At 45.1% G+C, this 20925-nt stretch overlaps 1 protein-coding gene across 2 annotated transcripts; it reads left to right on the top strand.

Moving 5' to 3' along the window:
- Positions 1-379: 379 nt before the first annotated feature.
- On the top strand, positions 380-17839 carry LOC135235350 (probable pleckstrin homology domain-containing family N member 1). Of its 2 annotated transcripts, none has more exons than XM_064300764.1 (15): positions 380-649; positions 2445-2532; positions 2812-2976; positions 4103-4183; positions 6353-6437; positions 8618-8757; positions 9826-9972; positions 12292-12372; positions 12542-12617; positions 12788-12933; positions 13102-13254; positions 14957-15172; positions 15679-15840; positions 16303-16509; positions 17020-17839. In XM_064300764.1, exons 1-15 carry the CDS (start codon positions 585-587, stop codon positions 17161-17163), a joined length of 1956 nt encoding a protein of 651 aa, XP_064156834.1. In that variant the 5' UTR covers positions 380-584; the 3' UTR covers positions 17164-17839. The 2 variants fall into 2 exon arrangements, with proteins under 2 accessions (XP_064156834.1, XP_064156835.1); XM_064300765.1 differs by lacking the exon at positions 380-649 and adding an exon at positions 1665-1864 and having other exon boundaries at positions 17020-17838.
- Positions 17840-20925: the final 3086 nt, after the last annotated feature.

Raw genomic sequence — 20925 nt, 5'->3', positions numbered from 1 at the left:
CGAAAAAATATTAGGAGAAAAATAAAAAACTCCAGAACATGTTTAGTAGGTTCTTTAACAAACTTTTGAGGCATGTTGAGGCATGCCAGTGCTAATCCCCGGTCATTGACACCCCTGTCTTAAGCCTACATCCACTGTCTTTTATGGGAGCTTTCAAAAAATTTGCATGAGCCCCATTTGCCAGCGAGAAAGTGTGAAAACGCATGTCGAAAGTATCCCCCCTTTGTCTGCGTAGTCGATTAAGCAGAGGGATCCCATCCCAGTGTGAACTTCGATTGTCGTGGCCGCTCACTGTCTCTCCTCCCCCCCGCCCCTCCTCTCCCTCTCCCCCCCCCCCCCCCCCCACACACACACACACACACCTCACAGCAGTGTACACGCCCTCACATCGCCGTGTCACGCGCTGCCAGCTATACAAACTCTCTCACCGTTCTGTCCTGCCAGAATCTACTTCAGCCTGTCTGTGAACGCACCGTTGCCTGGATTACAGTGAATAAAGAAAAGAAGAAGAAAAAAAAACAATCGCACAGAGGATACAGTTTATTCCGAATCAGAAGAGACGCGTACACGGACATCGGGACATCATGGGGAACACCGCGTCATGTGTCCCTCAACACAGTTTCAGGAGAAGTTTTAAACGAAGGAGCAGGTAGGAACCCATGTGCTTTACAGTAACCACTTTTCTCCTCTCTTTTGCGTTCTTATCCACTTCTGTCATCGCATGTGTTTGCCCTGCTCTTGTTTATTCAGAAATGGTTTTGCGGCACGTCATTCAACCAGTGTAATCGAGTTTGTAAGTTTTAAGCTTACATTGATATTGTTAGAAGCTATGGTCTGGATTACACATACACTGGTATATTGTTTCGGAATACAATCAGAGGCATGTTCTGTTTAAATCTGTTGTGGAACACACAGTTGTGGTTTGCTTGCTGTGTGAACTATTTTAGTGGGGCTGGGCTGAGTTGCTCTTAAGTAGGCTTATAAGTCTCGAATGATTAGTTCCTTACTTCTCCTCAGTAGCCTACTCAAAAAGTGCAGTTATTCGTGGTTTCTTGCTATTTTTATTTATGTTTTCTTTTTTTCAAATTTTGATCTATTGATTTCATTGAAGAAGAAAGAAAATGTTAACGAATTAAGCGTTGGTGTCAGTGAAGCCAGCGATACGGGTCCATGCAAATAAACCAACGACCCTCGTCCCTCAGTTTGTTTATGTGGTTGATGCTTATCCGCGCGAGCTCCAGGTCTCCCAAATGCTTCTGAGGTTGTCGCGGAATATTGCGCACGAAAGTTTAGTGTGTCATCACCTCAGGTTACTTCAGCGTCTCCTCTGTCGTATTACTTGAGACGGGCGCTTCACTGTCGTAATGAAGCTAGCACTCTTAGAATCGTCTTATCCCATTTAAATTCACCCTGCTTACAGCAAGCCCAGAAAGTTTCCATCTCAGTGGACCAGCAAAATTGGTCGTTGCTCATTCCATGGAGACCAGTTACAATTAATCTACCTGTCCGCTTCATATCGGCCATTCCCGAGAAGGCCACTGCTCATCAGTGATGTCTGCCATAAGTTTGTCATTCTTATTTGTCACTAACTGTTACGAACTCTCCGGATTCTCTGTAGAATTCTAGCACGTGTCTGCTCTAAATTTTCTACGTGTAGATTTTTAGGTTCACCAGTGTTATTTGTTTGCGATTATTTATCGTTGTATTTTCATCGCTTGTTTGAAAAATTCTTTACATTCTCAGCGTGAATGAACCCGTGTGGTTTGTGGCAGTTAAATGCAATTTGCCGAGTGGCAGTCAGCACGGGATGACAGACAGAAGCTGGCGGTTGAACGTTGTCAGCCGTTTTGATCGAGTGATTTGGGTGGGTTTGATGTTAGTTTCTTTATGTGAATAGTATACATGGAGGTCAAATGTGACAAAGGAATTCATTGATACCAGAGCCAATTGCCCACGTCCTCTGTCAGAATCAAGAGTTGTATTGTCCCACTGATTTGAATGGCAAGTAATTGAGGGAAAACTAGAATCGGCGTTCAGTTACTCTCTTGTAACAAGCACCAGCATTGCGGGAAAAGGGTGTGCAATGCAAAATTCTGAATTCAGCACGTATTCTCTGCTATCATGAAGAGTCCAATGGTTTTGTATGGTGAATGCAGCTTAATCAAAAGCAATCATTTAAAATGGCTGCAGCAGGTCCCCATTTGTAATGCAAAGCAGTCAGTGAAAAAAAAAAAAAAAAAACCCATGCAATATACACGTCTCATTTAAGCGCGAGAAAACCCACGGGGCTTCCCGCACTGGCGAAACGGCACTTGTTCCAATGTGCTCAGGAAACGGAAAGGGATTGTGTATGAACGTAGCAAATGATGACGACGATAACGCTGTCCTTTGAATAAGAGTGATGACATGCGCTAATGGCTGATCGTCTCTCCTGTGGGCTACAGTCGGAAATTTTGGACGAAGGACTCAGATGAAGGACCGGAGAAGTCCAACAGCATCATCAACATCATGTCCACCGTTACGCCCGAGACGGTGAGGGCCCCTGCACCCCACAAACTAACACTTCAGCGCATTATGAAACACACGTTCCTTTGTTTGTTACATGTGTTATATGTACTTATCAAATACTTACATTTTGTACACCTGAATTTGCATTTATTCAACAAATATGAAAATGATTTAAAAAAACTACTATTGCTAGTAATACTACTACTGCTGCTGCTTGTGCTGCTAATGTTTAATGTAATGCTGCTGCTGATGACAATAATAATAATAATCATAATTTTATGACCCAAATGCTCTTGGCTGCAGGAGATGTCAAAGAAGGACATTGAGACGATACAGAACATCAAATGGGACCCTCCGCCGTTCGCCTACGACGCCTCTGGCGGGTGGAAGAAGAGCAGCATCAACGTGAAGAACTACGGGAGGCTGATCCACAGCTCCAAAGTGCGCTTCCGGTTTCTCCACTGCCAGGTGAGGCTGACCCCGTAGACCAACGTACTGCACGTGCGCAGTGATGACCGAACGCCGTGTCATGGATCAAGTGTTGGCAACTCTGTTCTTTGAGCACCACCATTCTGCGCAACGTCTTTGTCAACGAATGGAAATTTTTCTCCGTGATCTTGCGACATGAGCGCTTTTTTTTTTTTTTTAGTATTTCTTCAAAATTTATTTTTAAATACCACCAGAACAGCAAAACCAGAACAACGTTCAAAATGGGGGACAAACACATTGATAACAAGAAACCAAAATCCTAAACAAAAAAAATCCTCAACACAAATCTAAATACCATATTTCAAAGGCAAGTGCAGAGCATGTGACCAACCATTCAAACAGGCAGACCTTGTTTTATTAAATATTGCCACTGACTGCTCCAAGACTAAGATGTCAAGGCAACAAAATTACCACACTAACCTTAAATTAATCTTCACTATTTATTTCCCAGACGCAGATGAATTGACCCATTATTTAAGGGTGCGACAATAGCATGATATTGGTAACCCAGGCTTCTAGGCCTAAGATTTCTCACTTGATTTGGAAATTACGGTCGACGGGAAGGTAATAAGTTATTATTGGCCAAGGCAAACAAAATATAAATAAATAAATAAAAATAAACACAGACGTCAAGTACAGAGTGTGACTGTTATTGCAATCGTGTGAATTCTCTCGCTGGAGACTGACGTAATGGGATTTAACTGAAGAGTCCAGGGTGGGGGTGGGGTGGGGGGGACGGGACCGCAGTCCGTGTCTGAACACGCAGGGTTGTGAAACATCTCCCTGCTTCGCAGTCACCCTGGAAAAAAAAAAAGGCACTTCAGATCGGGCCTCTGATATGGCAGCACACCGAGGCTGTGGAGCATGGGAATCGCATTTCCTCCAATGAGCGCTCGAATCGCGGGCCTCGCCGGGAAGAGAGAAGAAAACAATCCTGGATGAAGTCACCGGGGGCAAACCACAGTTTTGTAACAGACGCCGTTGGTTCTGGGAAAGCGGAGAGGCAACGCCAGTCATCAATATCTGACTAAGATAAATAAACGTGAACCGCAAACGTTACGTTTGTCGTCGGTTAATAAAAAACGCTTAACTCTTCTGCCCACAGGACATCCACGACTGCTACCTGGACCTCTTCCAGACACACCTACATTTCGTCTCCAACAACACCACCGGGCTCACCTACCAGGTGAGCTTCTACTCACGTTCTACTCACCCGTGCCCCCGGAACGGGGTTGTGGAAATTTGCCCCAGTTTTCTGGTTCACTGGCACTAGTTGCAGACATTTTGAAAAGCTATTTTCATATATATTTTACTAGAAGAGAATGTTTAATTCGGTTGTGTTTCTTCACGTACTCACTGCCAGACGAGGGAATCCTTTGCAAAGAGATCAAACTAGAAAGGAATTTAATGGACAATCTATGCCAGTGTTATATAAAAAAGGAAGCAAAGCAAAACCCTTAACTACCCATTTTCCTTGGCACATTTGTCTACAGACAGCAGTAAGGACTAGTTCTCAGTGGTTAAATAAGCAGTGGAGGGTTGCGCTATAATGGTTCTTTAGGCTTGGGGAACATCCTCGTCAACTCTGTCTTGTAACCAGGGCCGTCCCAAGGTTTTTGGGGGCCCTAAACAAAAAGTCTATATGGGTCCCTCTGTTTCGGTCGAAAACCACCCCCTCCCCCCCCCAAGTCCCAGCCAGCAAGATCTGGCACCAATAGAAATATATTTAGATGAATGAAAAAGCCATTGTCTTAGGGAACACAAAATGGAAAAAAATAATAAAAAGAAAAATTATTATCTTGGAGGGAGGGGGCCCCGAACCAATCGCGGGGCCCTAAACAAATATTTACTTCGTTTATTGGGTCGGGCCGGCCCTGCCTGTAACTCCATGGTAACCAACCCTGTTCCTGGAGGTCTACCGTCCTGTAGATTTTCCAGCTCCAACTCTAACAAAGCCCCACACCTCACTCAACAGCTAGAGATCTCCTCGAGCTGCTAATTGGGTAGAATCAGGTGTGGCAAATTATGGTTGAATTGAAAAACCTCACCAGGACGGTAGATCTCCAGGAACCGGGTCGGTCACCACGGTCGTAAGTGATTGTGCGTGAGTCCATGTTCACTTTCTGGGAGGGGTGTGTAGCACAGTGGGTAAGGAACTGGGCTTGTAACCGAAAGGTTGCAGGTTCGATTCCCGGGTAAGGACACTGCCGTTGTACCCTTAACCGGAATTGCTTCAGTGATATATCCAGCTGTATAAATGGATACAATGTAAAATGCTATGTAAAAGTTGTATAAGTCGCTCTGGATAAGAGCGTCTGCTAAATGCCTGTAATGTAATGTAATGGGTGTGGCTGAGCAGTTGCTCCAGGTATTTTGCTCCCTTTGTGTCTCTGTCTCCGTGTTCATGCTCTGATTACACGAACCAAATAACAATTGACTGCAGAATGTCAATCCACACCCCTTGTATTCTTCTGCAAAGAAGAAATGTCTGCTCTCAATGGGCCTCCTTCACGAAACATGCACACGATCACATTTGAGCGTGAACTGCGTTTAAGAATGTTTCCGAGAACATTTCGTCATTCTTTATTTATTTTTTTTTTCTTCTGATCTGTATTTGTTCGTGGCTGTTTCCTTATGCAAATCACATAAACAGGATTGCACATAAAACTTTACAAACAGCCAGCGTTCATCATCTCGTACACCTGGGATATGCACAAAAACTGCAGGTGTCATGAATCTCATATTGTTTTTTGTAGGAACATTTTTAAGAACAAGTGTAAGAATAATTTAAGAAGAGCACTGTGATTGAGGGCCAATGACCTTATTTAGATGAAAATGAAAAATAACTGAATTCAGTTAGATTTAAAAGCCTCTTTAGCAACGGCTTCAGTGTGCTGGTCAGTTATGCCAGGATTGCTGTCACGGCATTGCATGATATTTTCACATTGGTGATGCAAACTGATGATTACAGTCAAGTAGTGCATGAAAATGTTTTTTTTTTTCAAGAATACCTGAGTTTATCAAGTTTATTTTTACAGGTCTTTTTAAAGTACTTTAGAAAATTGGCCCATTTTAAGTATACTTAAAGTATTTCCTGGAACAATACAACAAGTATACCACTGATTAACTACTTTGTATCCTAAATTGGTGGACTTTAAAAGTAGTTTAAACTGTGATCTAAAACTCTTTTGTTCTGGAAAGAAAAGTGAAAGTGCGCTTTTAAGTACACTACTGGGGATTTAGTTCAGGAAAAAGTGTACTTAAGGCAGACTTTTATGTACTTAATTCCTGTAAGGGTAATGTAGGAATGCGATGTGATTCTGTCTGAACCGACTCTTTTTTTGTGTTCATACAGGGAACTCTTCCGCTGAAGGAACTCACTATCTGCCAACTGCAGAACGGCAGCAACGAGCCAAACCCGTTTGCATTCCAGATAAATGGTGAGCAGGGACGGGCTTCACATTAAAATCATTTTTCGGCGCATCGCAGTCCTTCGAGCCGAACGCCTTTCCTTTAGGAACTCTTCGCTTCTTTTGTGTATTTGCTCGGCTAGTGTTCCTGTGCAGTCGAATGACCCGCAGAGCTCGTATTTGATTAGTGTGTTTGTGCAGCCATTGAAGTGCACCTCGCTCAAGGATAAAGTAGCGCTGCGATTGGAATTCTGGCCTGAAATGTTCTGGTTACGCCCCGGTTTCTTAGCCTCTGCAGTAGCACGCAACCACAAAATGAAAATAACCGCGAATTAAAAATATAAATATGCGCCAGTTTTGTGTTTTTTAATTGTAAAAAAAAGTTCGTGTGCGTTTTTCTACGAAAAACTGCTCAGTTTTCCAAATATGCACATCATTACCGTCAGTTTAAAGCTTATCACATCCACTTATCCGTCCAGTTGTCCACACTGGCATTTTTTCCCAGAACATTCACTCTAGTTGGAGGTTGATATTTCCTGAAGTCCCAAAATGTTAGATCAACAGTAAAGAACCGCAAAGACAAAAAGTAAAAATATTTTGTTATGCTGACATATCTAATCTTTTTTTTTTTTTAAGTTATGGTCCATGGGCTATCTTGGCTTTAATGCTCTTATTCATAAAAGTAAATCTGGGCATTATAGGCTGACATAACACGTTTCACGGGTTCAAAGGCACTATAACACCACGCGTTTCCTGCTACAGCCTGGCTACAAAAATCCCTAATTGCGATCAGTCGGCGCATTGTCCGGGGATGCGACACAATGCCCCCGTTGTTGGTTAACAGGTGCCGCTGAACTCAGCTGTCGATCAGGAAGGGCCCCGTTCCCATCGCTGCCGTGGTTACGGCCACACCATGGCTGCCATGGTTACAGCCACACTATCTCGCATTCCTGAGCCGTGAAGCTGTTCTTATGGCGTTTATGCGTGCTTCAGCTTGTTTCAGTCATCTGGTTTTTTTTTTTTTTCATGATCATTCTATGGTTTCGCCATGGGCACCTGTGTATTTATACTTGGTCTCGGTTCAAAACGCGTACAAATGAGTGGTATGTAAGCACCATAGAATGCCAATTGCTTATTTCATTATTAACAGTGGACTTCTTGGCGACTAGATAATTGCGTTCGGAGAGTTTCTCAAATGCCTGTATGTCATAGTAATGTAAGCAAATGAGACTTTTCTCATTGTTTTCTCTGACAGCTGTGAGCCAACAGTCATTCACAGTCTTGACAGGTCTGACCAGAAGAACAAACTAATAGGGCCATTAGATGAAAAAATAAAAAACATAGGTAGAACTGGGCCTTAACTTTTAATGCGTGTTTTTGATCGCACGAAAGCAGCAACTTTAAGAACACTTTAAATGCGGGTTCTCTGTTGATAGCTGTTTAATCTGTTTGGCTGTCTGGATTATTGGTGATACAAACTGTTAGTCAGTTATGACATCCCATTGGTGGAATTTTAATGACATTCACATAAAAACAATAAAATAATGACTTACTATATACCCTGAGGTGTGTGCGTGTGTGTGTGTGAGAGAGAGAGAGAGAGAGAGAGAGAATGATTGTGTGTATGTGTGTATGCATGTGTGTATGTGTGCGTGAGAGAGAGAGAATGATTGTGTGCGTGTGTGTATGCATGTGTGTGAGTGTGTGTGTGTGTGAGAGAGAGAGAGAGAGAGAGAATGATTGTGTGTATGTGTGTATGCATGTGTGTGTGTGTGTGTGTGTGTGATCGGGTGCATATCTGCTTATCATGTTAAACTGCTTCAAAATCATGACCTCATAATTATGCACACAGCCCTTCCGGAAAATGGGAAGTCTGGAAAAGGAATCTGTTCCTTTATCTTAGGAATGTATGAGTGATAACAGGCAGATTCCAGCTCTGTCCCAATAGATAAGCACATTTTTTTGGGAGGGCTGTTTTTGTGGAGACCCTCTTTAAACATACGGTATGCTGTTTAGCTAGTTTATTTATTAAACCGCCATCCTTGTCATTCTTGATTGTGTAATTATTGACAGCCAACTTCTGTCAAGTCATCATTTTGTATTTTAAAAATGATATTAGTGGCTCGCCTGTCTCTCACTCTGAGGAAGCAGGTCGGTTTGCTTATTCTCTGGGGGCCGAACTCTGATTCTGTTCTTGTTGGCCTCCACAGGCATCGGCTTGAACCCCATCGTGGTCTTCTGCTCCACCCAAGGGGCGCTGGACACCTGGATGGCCCACCTGAGAGAGCACGTGGAAGGCAGCGGGGGAACCGTGGCCACCCCCGAAACCAAGACCTACGCCAGGGTGAAGGTACGGGTTACGCCTCCTTCCGTTCACCCCTAACCCCCCCCCCCGCGCGCTTTTGAGTTCCCCGTGCCGTCCCTCAAATGTGCGAGGACAAAATGAGAAAAAAAAGTGGGAATTCAGCTTCTGAACAAGGGTCAGAACAACAAAGGGCAACGTGAGAGAGAGAGGGAAACAGAGAAATGGAGAGACTGAGAGAGGGAGAGAGACGGAGGGAGACAGACAGGTGGGAGAGAGGGGAAAGAGAGAGAATGAGACAGAGACACAGTGAGAGAGAGAGGGAGGGAGGGTGGGAGGGAGGGAGAGAGACAGGGAGACAGAGGGACAGAGAGAGGAGAGAGAGAGAGAGAGGGAAGGAGAGTGGGGGGAGAGGGAGGACGAGAGAGGGAGTGAGAGGGGGGAGAGAGAGAAGGACAGAGAGACAGAGAAAGTATGTGCCAAGCGAGAGATGAGTAACTCCGGTTCCCGCCATTTCGCTCTCTGGGATTTTCCCCGAGGAGCGGCCGAGGCGGTGACCGGAGAGCAGCCACAATAAACGGATGAGTGCGTTTTGGCGTGTCTTCTGTGGCTCTCACCAGGAAGTGCTGTTACAAGTGTCTGATCACACAAAACAAACCAGCCGACTCTAACCGGCACTGCCCCGAGATTAACAGTACCTGTGTCTGATCACACAAAACAAACCAGCCGACTATAACCGACACTGCCCGAGATAAACAACAGATGCGTCTGATAACGGGGGAAGGGACTGCGAGCGTCTGAACTGCTCTGTATGGATCATGACATGATGAGTAATGCATAAAAAAAAGGCACCCGGTGCCAGTATTCGGGCACGCAACGCTGAATATATTTATTTGACTATTGGTCTGTCTATGTGTGATTCATGCGCTCATTTCATAACGCTCGAGATAAGAGAAATCTGGCTGGTGCCACTCGGAGTCTGCCCTGTCAGTGCTTATCGCGCGCGCCTTTTTGCCCACGTTCCGTGTTCCGTGTACGCGGGCCTCTGTCTGTGTTGTTATTTCGCGGCTCAGAACCTCGCTAACTCGAGTGTCTTCCTGTTTGTGTAACCTCCAGAGCGTTCGGGACAGGGTCGCGGGCCGGGAGCAGCTGAGGAATTCGGTGAGGAACGAGCCCATTTACGACTGGGAGGGCTCCCAGCGGGAGTCCCTGGGCCCCATCGTCTACGTCACCAAAGTGCAGCTGCAGCACGTGCCCTGTCAGGTAGGAACCGCGTTTCCCATAAACCTCCCTGTCGTTTCCCCACAGGCTGACGTTGAAACTCCTGAGACCCAGGCAGAGAACAGCTCAGGCATTTGAATTTAACTGTTTCAGTGAAGACATTCTCAAAAATGTTATTTTATTTTTATTTTTATTGATTGTCCCTTGTCCCCTACATGGGATAAAAAAAATTATATGCTGGGTTTTAAGAGGACAGTGAAGCTATCATGACATTACATAACAACGAGAACAGGCCATTCAGCCCAACAATGCTCGCCATTTTCCTGACTAAATGAGTGCTCTGATTACCTACAGACTAGATAGGATTTAACACCGTACCAATATCACACTTTGTGTGAATTGGAATCTACCGTCAGAGGAATACAGATTCAGCTAAAATGAAAGAATGGTTAATTACGTTGGATAACAAAAGTCAGTTGTTAAAATGGCATAGAGATGTGAATTCGACAAATTTGTATGTATTTCCTGTTTAAACGTGAATGGTATAACCAGAGGTTAATGTGGAATATTACCCTAATTACCGTGACACACACGTGCTATGACACATCGACAAATGAGTGTGTGAAGTAAAAAGTTACGCAGGGCTACGCAGTGGCTGTTATCAGAAGATCCACCCCCTCCCTCCCCCCCCGAAATACGTAGCGCACAGACATTCCCGCTGTTGCGCAATGAGGACCCAGCCTAACTCCTTGAGAGTGCGATGAGCGAGTGGCTCGCTGCTGCCTGCTGCAGGAACAGGCCGAGCTGGCTCCGCAAGACACAGACACTGACCTTCCTGCGGCCCTTTCAGGCTTAACCTGAACCCTCACCTTAACTCTAACGCTCACCTTAACCCTAACACTGACCTTAACACCAGCCCCTAACCCTAACACTGACCTTAACACCAGCCCCTAACCTCACATACTAACACTGACCTTAACACTAACCCCTAACCTTAACCCTCACCTTAACCCTAACCCCTAACTCTCACCATAATCCTAACCCTCACCTTAACACCAGCCCCTAACCCTAACACTGACCTTAACACTAGCCCCTAAAGCTAACATTAACCCCAACACTGACATTAACACTAGCCCCCTAACCTTAACCCTGACCCCTAACCGTCACCTTAACCCTCACCTTAACACTAGCCCCCAGCCCTGCCCCTAACGTTTTCAGGCTTGGCATGGATAGCAGAGTAACTGAAGGCTTGGCCTGAGTCCCGTGTCAGAAGCCAAGGCTGCGCCTCTGCCAGAGAAATATACAAATCGGCCGATCAGAAAGGACACCGGTTCCCGGCGCCCTATTATTTTATCTTTATTTATTTATTTAATTTTTTTGGGCGTGAGGAAGCCTTAAGCAGCCCCTTTGTGCAGAGAGTGTGAGAAAGAACGCTCTCCGACGAAGGGAGTGTAAACCAGTTACCCTTCCCGTGACTCACCTGGCAGGTGGAATGTCACCTGGCTCACCGACGCACCCGTCCTCTCAGGAGGAGGAAGAGCGCTCCGGAGCGCGGTGAGGTGAGGGAGCTCGGTCTCCGCGCGTACCCGGCGATGAATGGAGCGCTCCTCCTCCTCCTCCTCCTCCTCCTCCTCCTCCTCCTCCGCCTCCGCCGACCACTTCCGGCGTTTGGGTTGCCGCAGCGGGGTTACATAACCGCTTCGGGCCAGCCTGAGGGCGAGGGGGGAAGGGGGGGGGGGGGTTCAGGAAAGCCTCACCTTCCTGTCTCCGGGACAGGTTTTTTCGTGAGAACCGTGCGCATCTCGGTGAAACGCGACGCGGTGGAGGTTGTGGAGGTGTGGACTTATCTAGCAGGAGTGTAGCACAGTGGGTAAGGAACTGGGCTTGTAACCGAAAGGTCGCAGGTTCGATTCCCGGGTAGGACACTGCCGTTGTACCCTTCAGCAAGGTACTTAACCTGCATTGCTTCAGTATATATCCAGCTGTATAAATGGATACGATGTAAAATGCTATGTAAAAGTTGTGTAAGTCGCTCTGGATAAGAGCGTCTGCTCAATGCCTGTAATGTAGCAATGAGCAACAGGGCCGCAGATGGGCAACAGGGCGCCAGATATTTGGGGACAAATGGGACACTTTGTCCGGGGCCTGAGAGGGGGCCCGGGATATGGGGTGTAACTATTTTTTAATTAGTTACAAAATAAGTATATTGAGGAGGGGGGGGGTCCTAATATATATTTGTCCCAGGCTTCATAGCTGCGTCCCTGATGGGCACCATGATCTTGACCATGCAACTGTTGACCTTTGACCTTTGTTTGGTGAACTTTAATATTAATGTCGATGTTGAACGCCCTGTCTCTACAGGAGCAGTATGACCGACTGCTGGTGATGTATCCCGCCACCCTCATCATTCTGTCTGAGGAGCGAAACGGCCTCTTCTACAAGGTGAGCTTCAAAAAAAAAAATCCTTTTCTGTGTTTCATAATGTTTCTCCACTATGAACCAGGCAAGTCATTTTTCTCTTTTTTCGCCTGTCTGACGTGGTTGTTTTGACAGGTTGTTCCTGTGTTTCTTTTTTTTGTTTTGTTTTGCTTCATTAATTGTGTGATTGCAGGGCAAGCTGCCTCTCAACATGATCACAGTCACCACACCATGCCAAGATGTGAGGCCAAACACTTTTATGATTGAAGGTAACAATTAGTTTTGTTTTTTTTAATGGCAAATATAACATATTCATGTTTTCTGGTAAAAAAGTAGTTTATCTAAGTTGTAATTTACTGTAAAGAGACTGTGCAATCATACATGAGGTACGGCATCAGCAGGTTTCTGTAAATGACCCATTCCCTGTGTCTGGTTTCAGGGAAGCTGATTAACCCCATCATCGTGTCCTGTCTGGACAAGAAAGAGTTCCATGACTGGATTCACCATTTCAAAGCCTCGTACGTCCCCGTGCACATCCCCCCACCGCCGGTCTATGACATCATCGACAATCCAACCAAGAGAACGGTAAGCCCCGCCCAGAAGCCTACCCTACTGCAAGGCAGCGGTGAACGGGTCATTGTAATTTTGTGCCGTTTTATCTCCTAACCTAAAATGCAACTCGATAAAAAAAAAAAAAAAAAAAAATTTACTGTAAGGTGCGTTGTGTGCTCACCGCTCGTCGTTTTCCTCCAGGCCACGGGGCAGTTCGACAGGTGCAGCGGGACCAGCGCCCAGGCCCTGGCGGAGGCGCACAGGCTCTCCCAGACGGGGCGGGGCTCCTTGGAGCTGAAATTCCAGAACCATTTGGAGAGCCCCTTGTCTGCCGGGTACATGGAGCCCCTGTGTGTGAGTACGGCTATCTAACGTCCACGGTTGAATTGACGTGCTTTACTATGGCAAACGGCAAATGGACTGCATTTATATAGCGCTTTTGTCCAAAGCGCTTTGCGATCGATGCCTCTCATTCGCCAGAGCAGTTAGGGGGCTAGGTGTCTTGCTCGGGGACACTTCGACACGCCCAGGGCAGGGGACCGAACCGGCAACCCTCCGACTGCCAGACAACCGCTCTTACCTCCTGAGCTATGTCGCCCCATACTTTACTTTACGACAACACGTGATTGAGGACACAGAGGGAGGACGTTAATACATTTTTTAGATTATTACTAATGGTCCTTGACACTGTGTTCCTTAGAAGAAGTGTACACATGAGGCACGAGAGATATTTTAAGCAACACAGAGCCCCTCTGTCTGATAGATGCAGTGCGTTCAGTTGAATCAATATTGTTCGAAAGGCTGCATTCTTCTACTGCCTTCAAGGTAAATATAATTAGCAAATAGTGTTTTCTTGGGTAGTGCAGTTTTCCACAGGACAGGTGAACTGTGCAAGGGTTGCAGTAGCCTAGAAGTGCGTAACCGCACGCGTGCATGCATATTATCTCTCTGATAACGATCTATAACTGCGTGTTCCTCGGGTCAGGTGTTTAAAATGGAAAAGCATTTGTAATTTCAAAAATGTTCATGATGACCAAGGCATTCACCTGTTACCTGTTACTATGGCATGTATATGCAGTAGCAATTCAGAAAATGGTTTAAAACAAACAAAACAAAAAAACAATAAAATTTGAAACTTATTTTTGAATAGAGTCAAACCCACAGTGGGGATACAAATTTAAGGAAACCATTAAACATAATTTAAAAAAAAATCTTTTTTTATTAACTTCTCTACAAAAAAGATTGTATAATTGTTCTTCCATTCAAACAATTACAACCATGTAGTAATGAGCTGTACTGAAAAACACCTGCTTAATTAGTGCATTTTCACTGTTTGTTTGGTGACAAGTCTTGGGCCAGCTTCTCTTGTGGACGGTCCGTGGGCTTACAATGGAAAGGACGGGGTGCTCACACGGAAAAACACGAGACGCTTGATCCGGAACATTCTCTGGTTCCAGTTACACTCCTGCTAGTGTGCGTTTCAATCGCGTAAAAAAAAAAGCAGAGGGGATGCCTTAATAAAGTGATAAACCCAGAGCAGACGAACTGCCTGTGAGCACGCCTGTGAGGTTAATAAATCAGCCTGTGTGATGTCATCTGATATGGCCCTCACGTCTCACAGCGCTTGTGCGGTGCATTATATCGGTGGGAATCGGGCTTGTGACTCTGAAGGTTCAGAGGGTTCGGTTTCCAGCCAAGGCGCTTCCGTTGCGCCCTCGAGCAAGAGCTCAGAGCGGGGTGCTTTTTTTTTTACCCAAGGTGCTTTGGGCTGAAATACCCAGCTGTACAAAGGGATCGCATGCAAAACGAAAACACTGAGTCATCAGCGTGCGTCAGCCTGGATAAAAAGTGCCGAGATGTAAACTACGATCCGAATATCCAGAGGGAAAATTTCCACGGAAACGGTGTCAGCCGCACTGCGTGCAACGCAAGAGCAGGGCTTGCCCCGGGGGTAGGGGTGGGGGGTGGTGTTTAGAAACATCAGCGCTGACCTATGACCTCTCACCCCTGACCTCCATGTTTGTGTCTCCTCTGTGTCTGTGTGTTGTGCGCGCAGTACCTTCCCAGCAGGCCCGGCTCCACGGACACCCAGACGTCGGCGCGGCACGGCGTCAGGAGCAACAGCTTCTCCCACCGCGTGAGGCCCGCCCCGGACTACCACGCCCCGTTCCAGCGCTTCTCCTACGCCGTCACCCCCACCGAGGTCCCCGCCTCCCCCGTCTACCACATGCCCTACCCGGTCGCGCACGCCGACAGATACTTCCTGGTGAAGGTACTGAGCAGCTCCTCTCTTATGGCTCGCTGAAGTGATGGTGGGGGATTTAAAAAAAAAAAATGTTTCTATACAAAGAGCTCTTAACCCTTTAACGTGTGAGATCACAAATACGTGATTGGAGTGTTCTTAGCTGAACATTCTAATGCTGATGTCACAGTCACTACTGGTAACTGAGAGCAGTGGAGTTCTAGAACACTGACGTAGAATTTTGAAGAAAAAAAAGAAATTCCAATAAAGCTACTAGAACCAATGGATATGATATAATCTGTAATGCAGATTTAGAGAGCAGTGTGACACACTGGAATAATGCTATTTTATTTAATGTACGTATATTTCATGTATACACTGTATAATAAACACACATACGCACAGTGCTATTATTTCATTATTATTTCATAATCATTTCAGTATGACTCCCAATATACTATACCCCTATTGTTTTGGAGTAATGGTGGTATTATTGTGGTCACTTGGCTCATGCCCTCTGCTCTCTGCGTCCGCAGTCCAACAGCTGGAGCACGCCCCAGTCGGGGGGGAGGTACCACCTCTCCGGCCCCCAGCGGTACTCCGACATGTGCGCCCCGCGGCGCCCGCTGTCCCCGCTCTACGACGACCCCAGCACCCCGGGCCGCTACCTGCAGGAGGACAACTACGTCAGGCCGGCGGTAAGTGGGTCAGGCGATCGGGTTCCCGCGCCTCGCTACGCCCCGCGCGTCTGGGCCCGGCCGGGTCCCCGTGTGCGAGGGGGAGGCCGCTGCCTCCGGATGACTTATTGATTCATTCAGCTGCATAATTAACGAGGCAGACGAACGGAGGATCCGGCCCAGAAAGAGTCGAGTGACTGGGCAGTTTGCAGGACCGCAAAATGAGTCCCAAAAATGAACTGAACCCCCAGTAAACACGTTTTCTGTGTCCCACATCTTCTTATAATATAGATATCTATTATAATATATTAAAATATGTTCATATATGGAATTAAAATGATTTACCATACGTAAAAACAACTGCATGTGCAGTATCTGTAACTAGGAGCTGTGGTTAATCCCACTAGTGAGAATATCAGTGGAAAGTGTGATATGTTTTTTTTGGTCACGTTTATCTGACTGTGTCCACTTCCTGGCCGGCAGATGTCGATGCAGGATCCGAGTGGCCAGGTACTGCCCCCCACCTTCAGACTGCGCACCCCCCCTCTGGGCAGGAGGAGACAGAACCTTCCCGAATCGGAGCGGGACGTGGATAGCTCCGAGTGGACGTCGGAGCAGAGAGCCAAGGCCGTTTCCAGACTGAAGCTGCTGTCTCCGCCCTCGACGCTCTCGCCCACCGGCGCCAGACCGGTGAGTGAACCACGCCCACAAGCGCCTCCCAAACTGAGTCTCGCCTCCTACCTTCTCCACTGTTCCCTGATTGTGTACAGTAATATACAGACATGTACAGGTTAAGCACAGCCTGTAGGAGCTCTTAACCCATTGAAGTGTGAGATCACAATATGTGATTAGAATGCTCTTAACTTCAACATTCTAATGCTGATGTCACAATCACTGCTGGTAATTGACAGCAGTGGAGTTCTAGAACACTAGTGATATGATGAAGTAAATGAAATCATTTAATTCACAAGAAAATTCCACATTCATGGTACAAATAAAAATGGGAATTATGGTCCCTGTCTAATCTCAGGAGAAAAGCTAAAATGGCTTTAAAGGTTTCAGGTTGAATCAGGTCCAAGACCGGCTTCCGAGGTGCTATTATCCACATTCTCGCTGACATATCTAGTGACAGAGGAGAGGCAAGGCTATATTCATCCCTGTGTAAATGAATGAAAGTTTTCTTCTTCTCGCTCTTTACAGGCGATCTACTCGTCGCAGAGCCATCAGATGGCGTACGCGCAAGGTGAGAATGCCGGGCATGCCAAAGTCAGGCGATACCCTGTCATTACCTGCCTCCGCCACGGCAAGATATTCAGCGTTCGCCTTTGCAGTCTGACCGGTTGAGCCAAAATGGAGCTCATTTTAAAAAAATGCAAATGACCCACAACTGTCTCGGCATTGTGACAGTGTCATTTGTGTATGATAGTAACGACATATGCTTGTTGCTCGTTTAGAGTTGAGTCTAATGATTTTGCTCACAAAGCAGCGCCATCTTCCATTCGAAAGGCTAGTTTTAGTCAGGGCTATAACTACCACTGCGGAGACTGTCATGTCCTCTGTGTTTTTTTTTTTCATGTCAATTTCCAAGGCCTATATTATATAAAGCCTACATCAGTTGCAATTAATTCAGGAGGGGAAAAATGGGCTTTGGTATTTTCTCAAATTGAAGGCTAATCTAGAGCCGAATGTACAGCATTTATATATATAAATTGTACCTTCAATTAAATGACTAATTTAAAGGGGAAAAATGAGCATACCATGGTCCTCACTGCAATGGGTGTCATGGCAGAAGCTGATGACCTCACAGAAGTGTGGATTCAGCCGTTACATCACTGACCCTGAACCTGAGCCTGCTCTTGAAACGTGCGGGCTGCCACATTTTCGGTTCTGCCTTGCACCCCGGGCCTTAACCCTGTGCTCGTTTTACAGCAGATAGGGTTGAGCTGGGGCGGGGCATAGGGGCTTGGCACAGGTGCCATTTAAAAAAAAATAGTGAGATCGGTGCGGAAGATAAGTCCTGGCAGCAAACGCTCACAGTCTCTGTTTCCTCTTTCCCCCCCCTTACAGAAGACAACGCTTTTTTGGAGGCCGCAGAACCGGACGACCAGGAAATGGACTACGACAACGTTTGGGACTTTGACAGGGAAAAGGGGATAATTCGGTCCCAGTGGGGCGCGGGAGGCATGAACGGCATGCAGTCGGTGACTACACAGGCGAGGTGGTGATAAAATACGATAAAATACGATATAAACACCCCCCCCCCCACCCCCCCGACCGGAGGTGCACAAGTAGAGGCGTCGTTACTACGCACTGGGGTCTGGAGCTCTTTCGCTCTCACCCTGTGCTTCTTCTTCTGCCGCCGACAATAAATAAAACCCCATTCAGAATAAACCATAGGGAAAAAGTGCCAAAAAATTGTTAAATACGCATATCATAACAGGGCATTTATCCTGTCACTCATTTCTGTACAGTTTAATCAGTATTGCACTAGGAGGGCCCTGTTTATTACAGTAGGGTGTCACTGCTGCACTGGAGTGACCTGGTGGAACCGTACATTACTTTACCTGAAATTTGGGAGCGTTATTTATTTAATTATTTTTTAAAACAAATTGTACAATTTTATTAGTACGATATCTCTGAACTGCACTGCGTATCTGAGTGTCTGTAAAAAAAAGCATTGAATTGTAAAGACTTTCTAACAGCGATTCAGGGATTTAGGGACTGATGTTTTAAGGGTTTTGTAAGACTTCATCCCCACTGCCATTTACATGTAGCATAGCGCCATGTTGTATAATATGTACATAATGTGTAAATTCTTGAAAGTGCTCGAAAATGTTCTATTGTATTATTGATATTTGAGTCTAACCTATAATTTTGTACTATTTAATACTGCTTCAGAAGAGCTGTGTTTGAATGTTTACATAATGTTATAATATGGTGAAGTACAAAGCAATTAAAACAAAATAAGTTTGATTTTTGTATTCAGTGTCTTGTGATCATTATTCTACCATTCCTTTGAAAAACATCATAATTCTCATTCTAGGGTATTTTCTATTGTTATGTATTTATTTAAAAAATGAAACTGAAAACATTTTAGACATTTTAATGGATATCTGTAACTTACAAGTCAAATTATTATAGCTGTGTGTGGTAATTAGGACTGGTTATTGCCAGTCCTAATTACATATACAACAAAAAAAATCACAACTTTTGAAATTCAATGAGCTCCTACATAATACATTACAAGTATAGAAAGGGTCGGTGTGGGTGCACACACCTGATTCTACTAATCAAGGTGCTCAGCAAAGACTCAAGTGGTTGATTAGTAGAATCAGGTGTGTGCACCCACACTGGCCCTTCCTGGATAAGACTGGGGAGCCCAGCTCTAAAACATGAAAAGCACCTAATTAAGAAAAAATTAACTTGTTAAAATTCTGGGATTGCAGCTGAGGTTGGGATGAAATCTAGCATACACTGTGGTCCCCCAGGACCGAGTTTGAGAACCACTGGGATGCAGGAACAGCCTTCAGCTATCATTCAGAAACTCATCAAGACATGTAGTTAAAATATCAATTAGTACATAATTGGGTTAATTAAATGATTAAGAGCAGAAGTTGGCACGTAATCAAAAACAGATTTGGCTCTCCTTGCCTACTTGTATTTTGCCCTGTTCAAACTCCAGTCCTGGAGGGCTTTACTCTATGCTGGTTTGTCTGATTTCCTGTCAATCAACAGCCAAATTAGGCTTTAGAATCAAGGTGTGCGACTCTTTAGCCAATCAGTGACTTACATTAACCATTTATAAGTGCTGGAGCACATCAAAAACCAGTAGACACAGCAACCCAGTTTGAGACCCAGTGAGAAGGAAGTTAAGGTAAGCAGAGATTTCAAACACGTTTGTCATGAGATAAATGATGTTCAGCATTACTATCAGTAACAACATTCAGAGAAGATCTATTCTCAATAGTTTTAGCTTCAAGGCTAAAAGATTCACACTTTTCGGCATCTTTGTAAGGCTTCGTCTTCGCTACAGGTGTCCAAGCTAATTCGAGAGGTATTAAATTCTTTAAAGGAGTACCATGGTGATTTTCACACTTTCTCTGTTTTATGTGCTATTTGCACAAGAGGCATTGAAGAAACACAATGAGCAAAGTATTAAATATGTCCGTTCTGTATTTTTGGAGAAATATGCGTTTTAAATTCATCGTCCCATTTTCAACCGGTTGAGGAAGTTGTCATTTTTCTACGTCACGAATACAGTAACCACTCCTATTTCCACGCCCCATAAAGAAATCTGACAGGACACACCATCCTGCTGTTCAGACAATGCAAATATTTGACTAACGTTAGGTTCACTTAAATTAGAGTTCCTTTAGATTATTTCTGGTTATATTCATTTAGCTAGCTAGCTAACGTTAGCTAGCTAGGATGTTTGCTTTCATAAGGCAATGTTATCGATAACGTTAGCTTGCTAGTTCGCTTTTATGAGGACGTTATAGTTGTGCTTTTATCTTAACTTGGCTAGCTAGATAGCAAAAAATGTAACTGGATACAAGTCAACGTCCTTACCTTAGCTATCTATCGATACTTGATATACTACTAAGCTAGCTAGCTTGTGAAAATTCAGTCTCCCAAAGAGAGCGCGTATCATGGGGGTAGCTATGGTAACGGGGAACGGTCTGTCAATCATAGCTAACTGACAGTTCTCATTACCACGCCCAGACGGTTCGGGTTAATTTTTATAGTGGGAAATTTAGGCTTAGAAAAATACGTTTTAAAGTACATTGAAATGACTGAAGAATAAAAAAATTATGCACATTTGTTTTGTTGTTGCCTGAAGACAACTGGGAAGTGTCACGTTCAACCACCATGGTACTCCTTTAAATCTATATTCCTCTTTCTTCCTTAAACGGCTGAAATACCCATTTCAATTTTCAATTGTTCTGTCTGAAAATATCAGACTTCTCAAGTGGTCTTGTAGCGCTCTCTACTGGAGGCGAATCTCGGTCATTCTGAGAGTTCAGCAAAACCGAATGACGGTTGAGATTATTCTGAAATATCACGTAAAGCTGTTTTTAAATGTTATTTCGCCAGTTCCCCCATCAG

Source organism: Anguilla rostrata, chromosome 11 (assembly GCF_018555375.3).
Source record: "Anguilla rostrata isolate EN2019 chromosome 11, ASM1855537v3, whole genome shotgun sequence".
In the NCBI taxonomy this organism is placed as follows: domain Eukaryota; kingdom Metazoa; phylum Chordata; class Actinopteri; order Anguilliformes; family Anguillidae; genus Anguilla; species Anguilla rostrata.
Note: the sequence above shows the minus strand (reverse complement) of the source record. Positions and strands in the feature narration are given on the sequence as shown.

What these genes read in the sequence shown, in the direction of transcription:
- LOC135235350 (XM_064300764.1), top strand. Translation starts at nt 585, where the DNA reads ATGGGGAACACCGCGTCATGTGTCCCTCAACACAGTTTCAGGAGAAGT. An exon ending in GAAACGGCCTCTTCTACAAG is followed by an intron (nt 12,373 to 12,541) that starts GTGAGCTTCAAA and finishes GTGTGATTGCAG; the next exon opens with GGCAAGCTGCCTCTCAACAT. An exon ending in GGTACATGGAGCCCCTGTGT is followed by an intron (nt 13,255 to 14,956) that starts GTGAGTACGGCT and finishes TTGTGCGCGCAG; the next exon opens with TACCTTCCCAGCAGGCCCGG.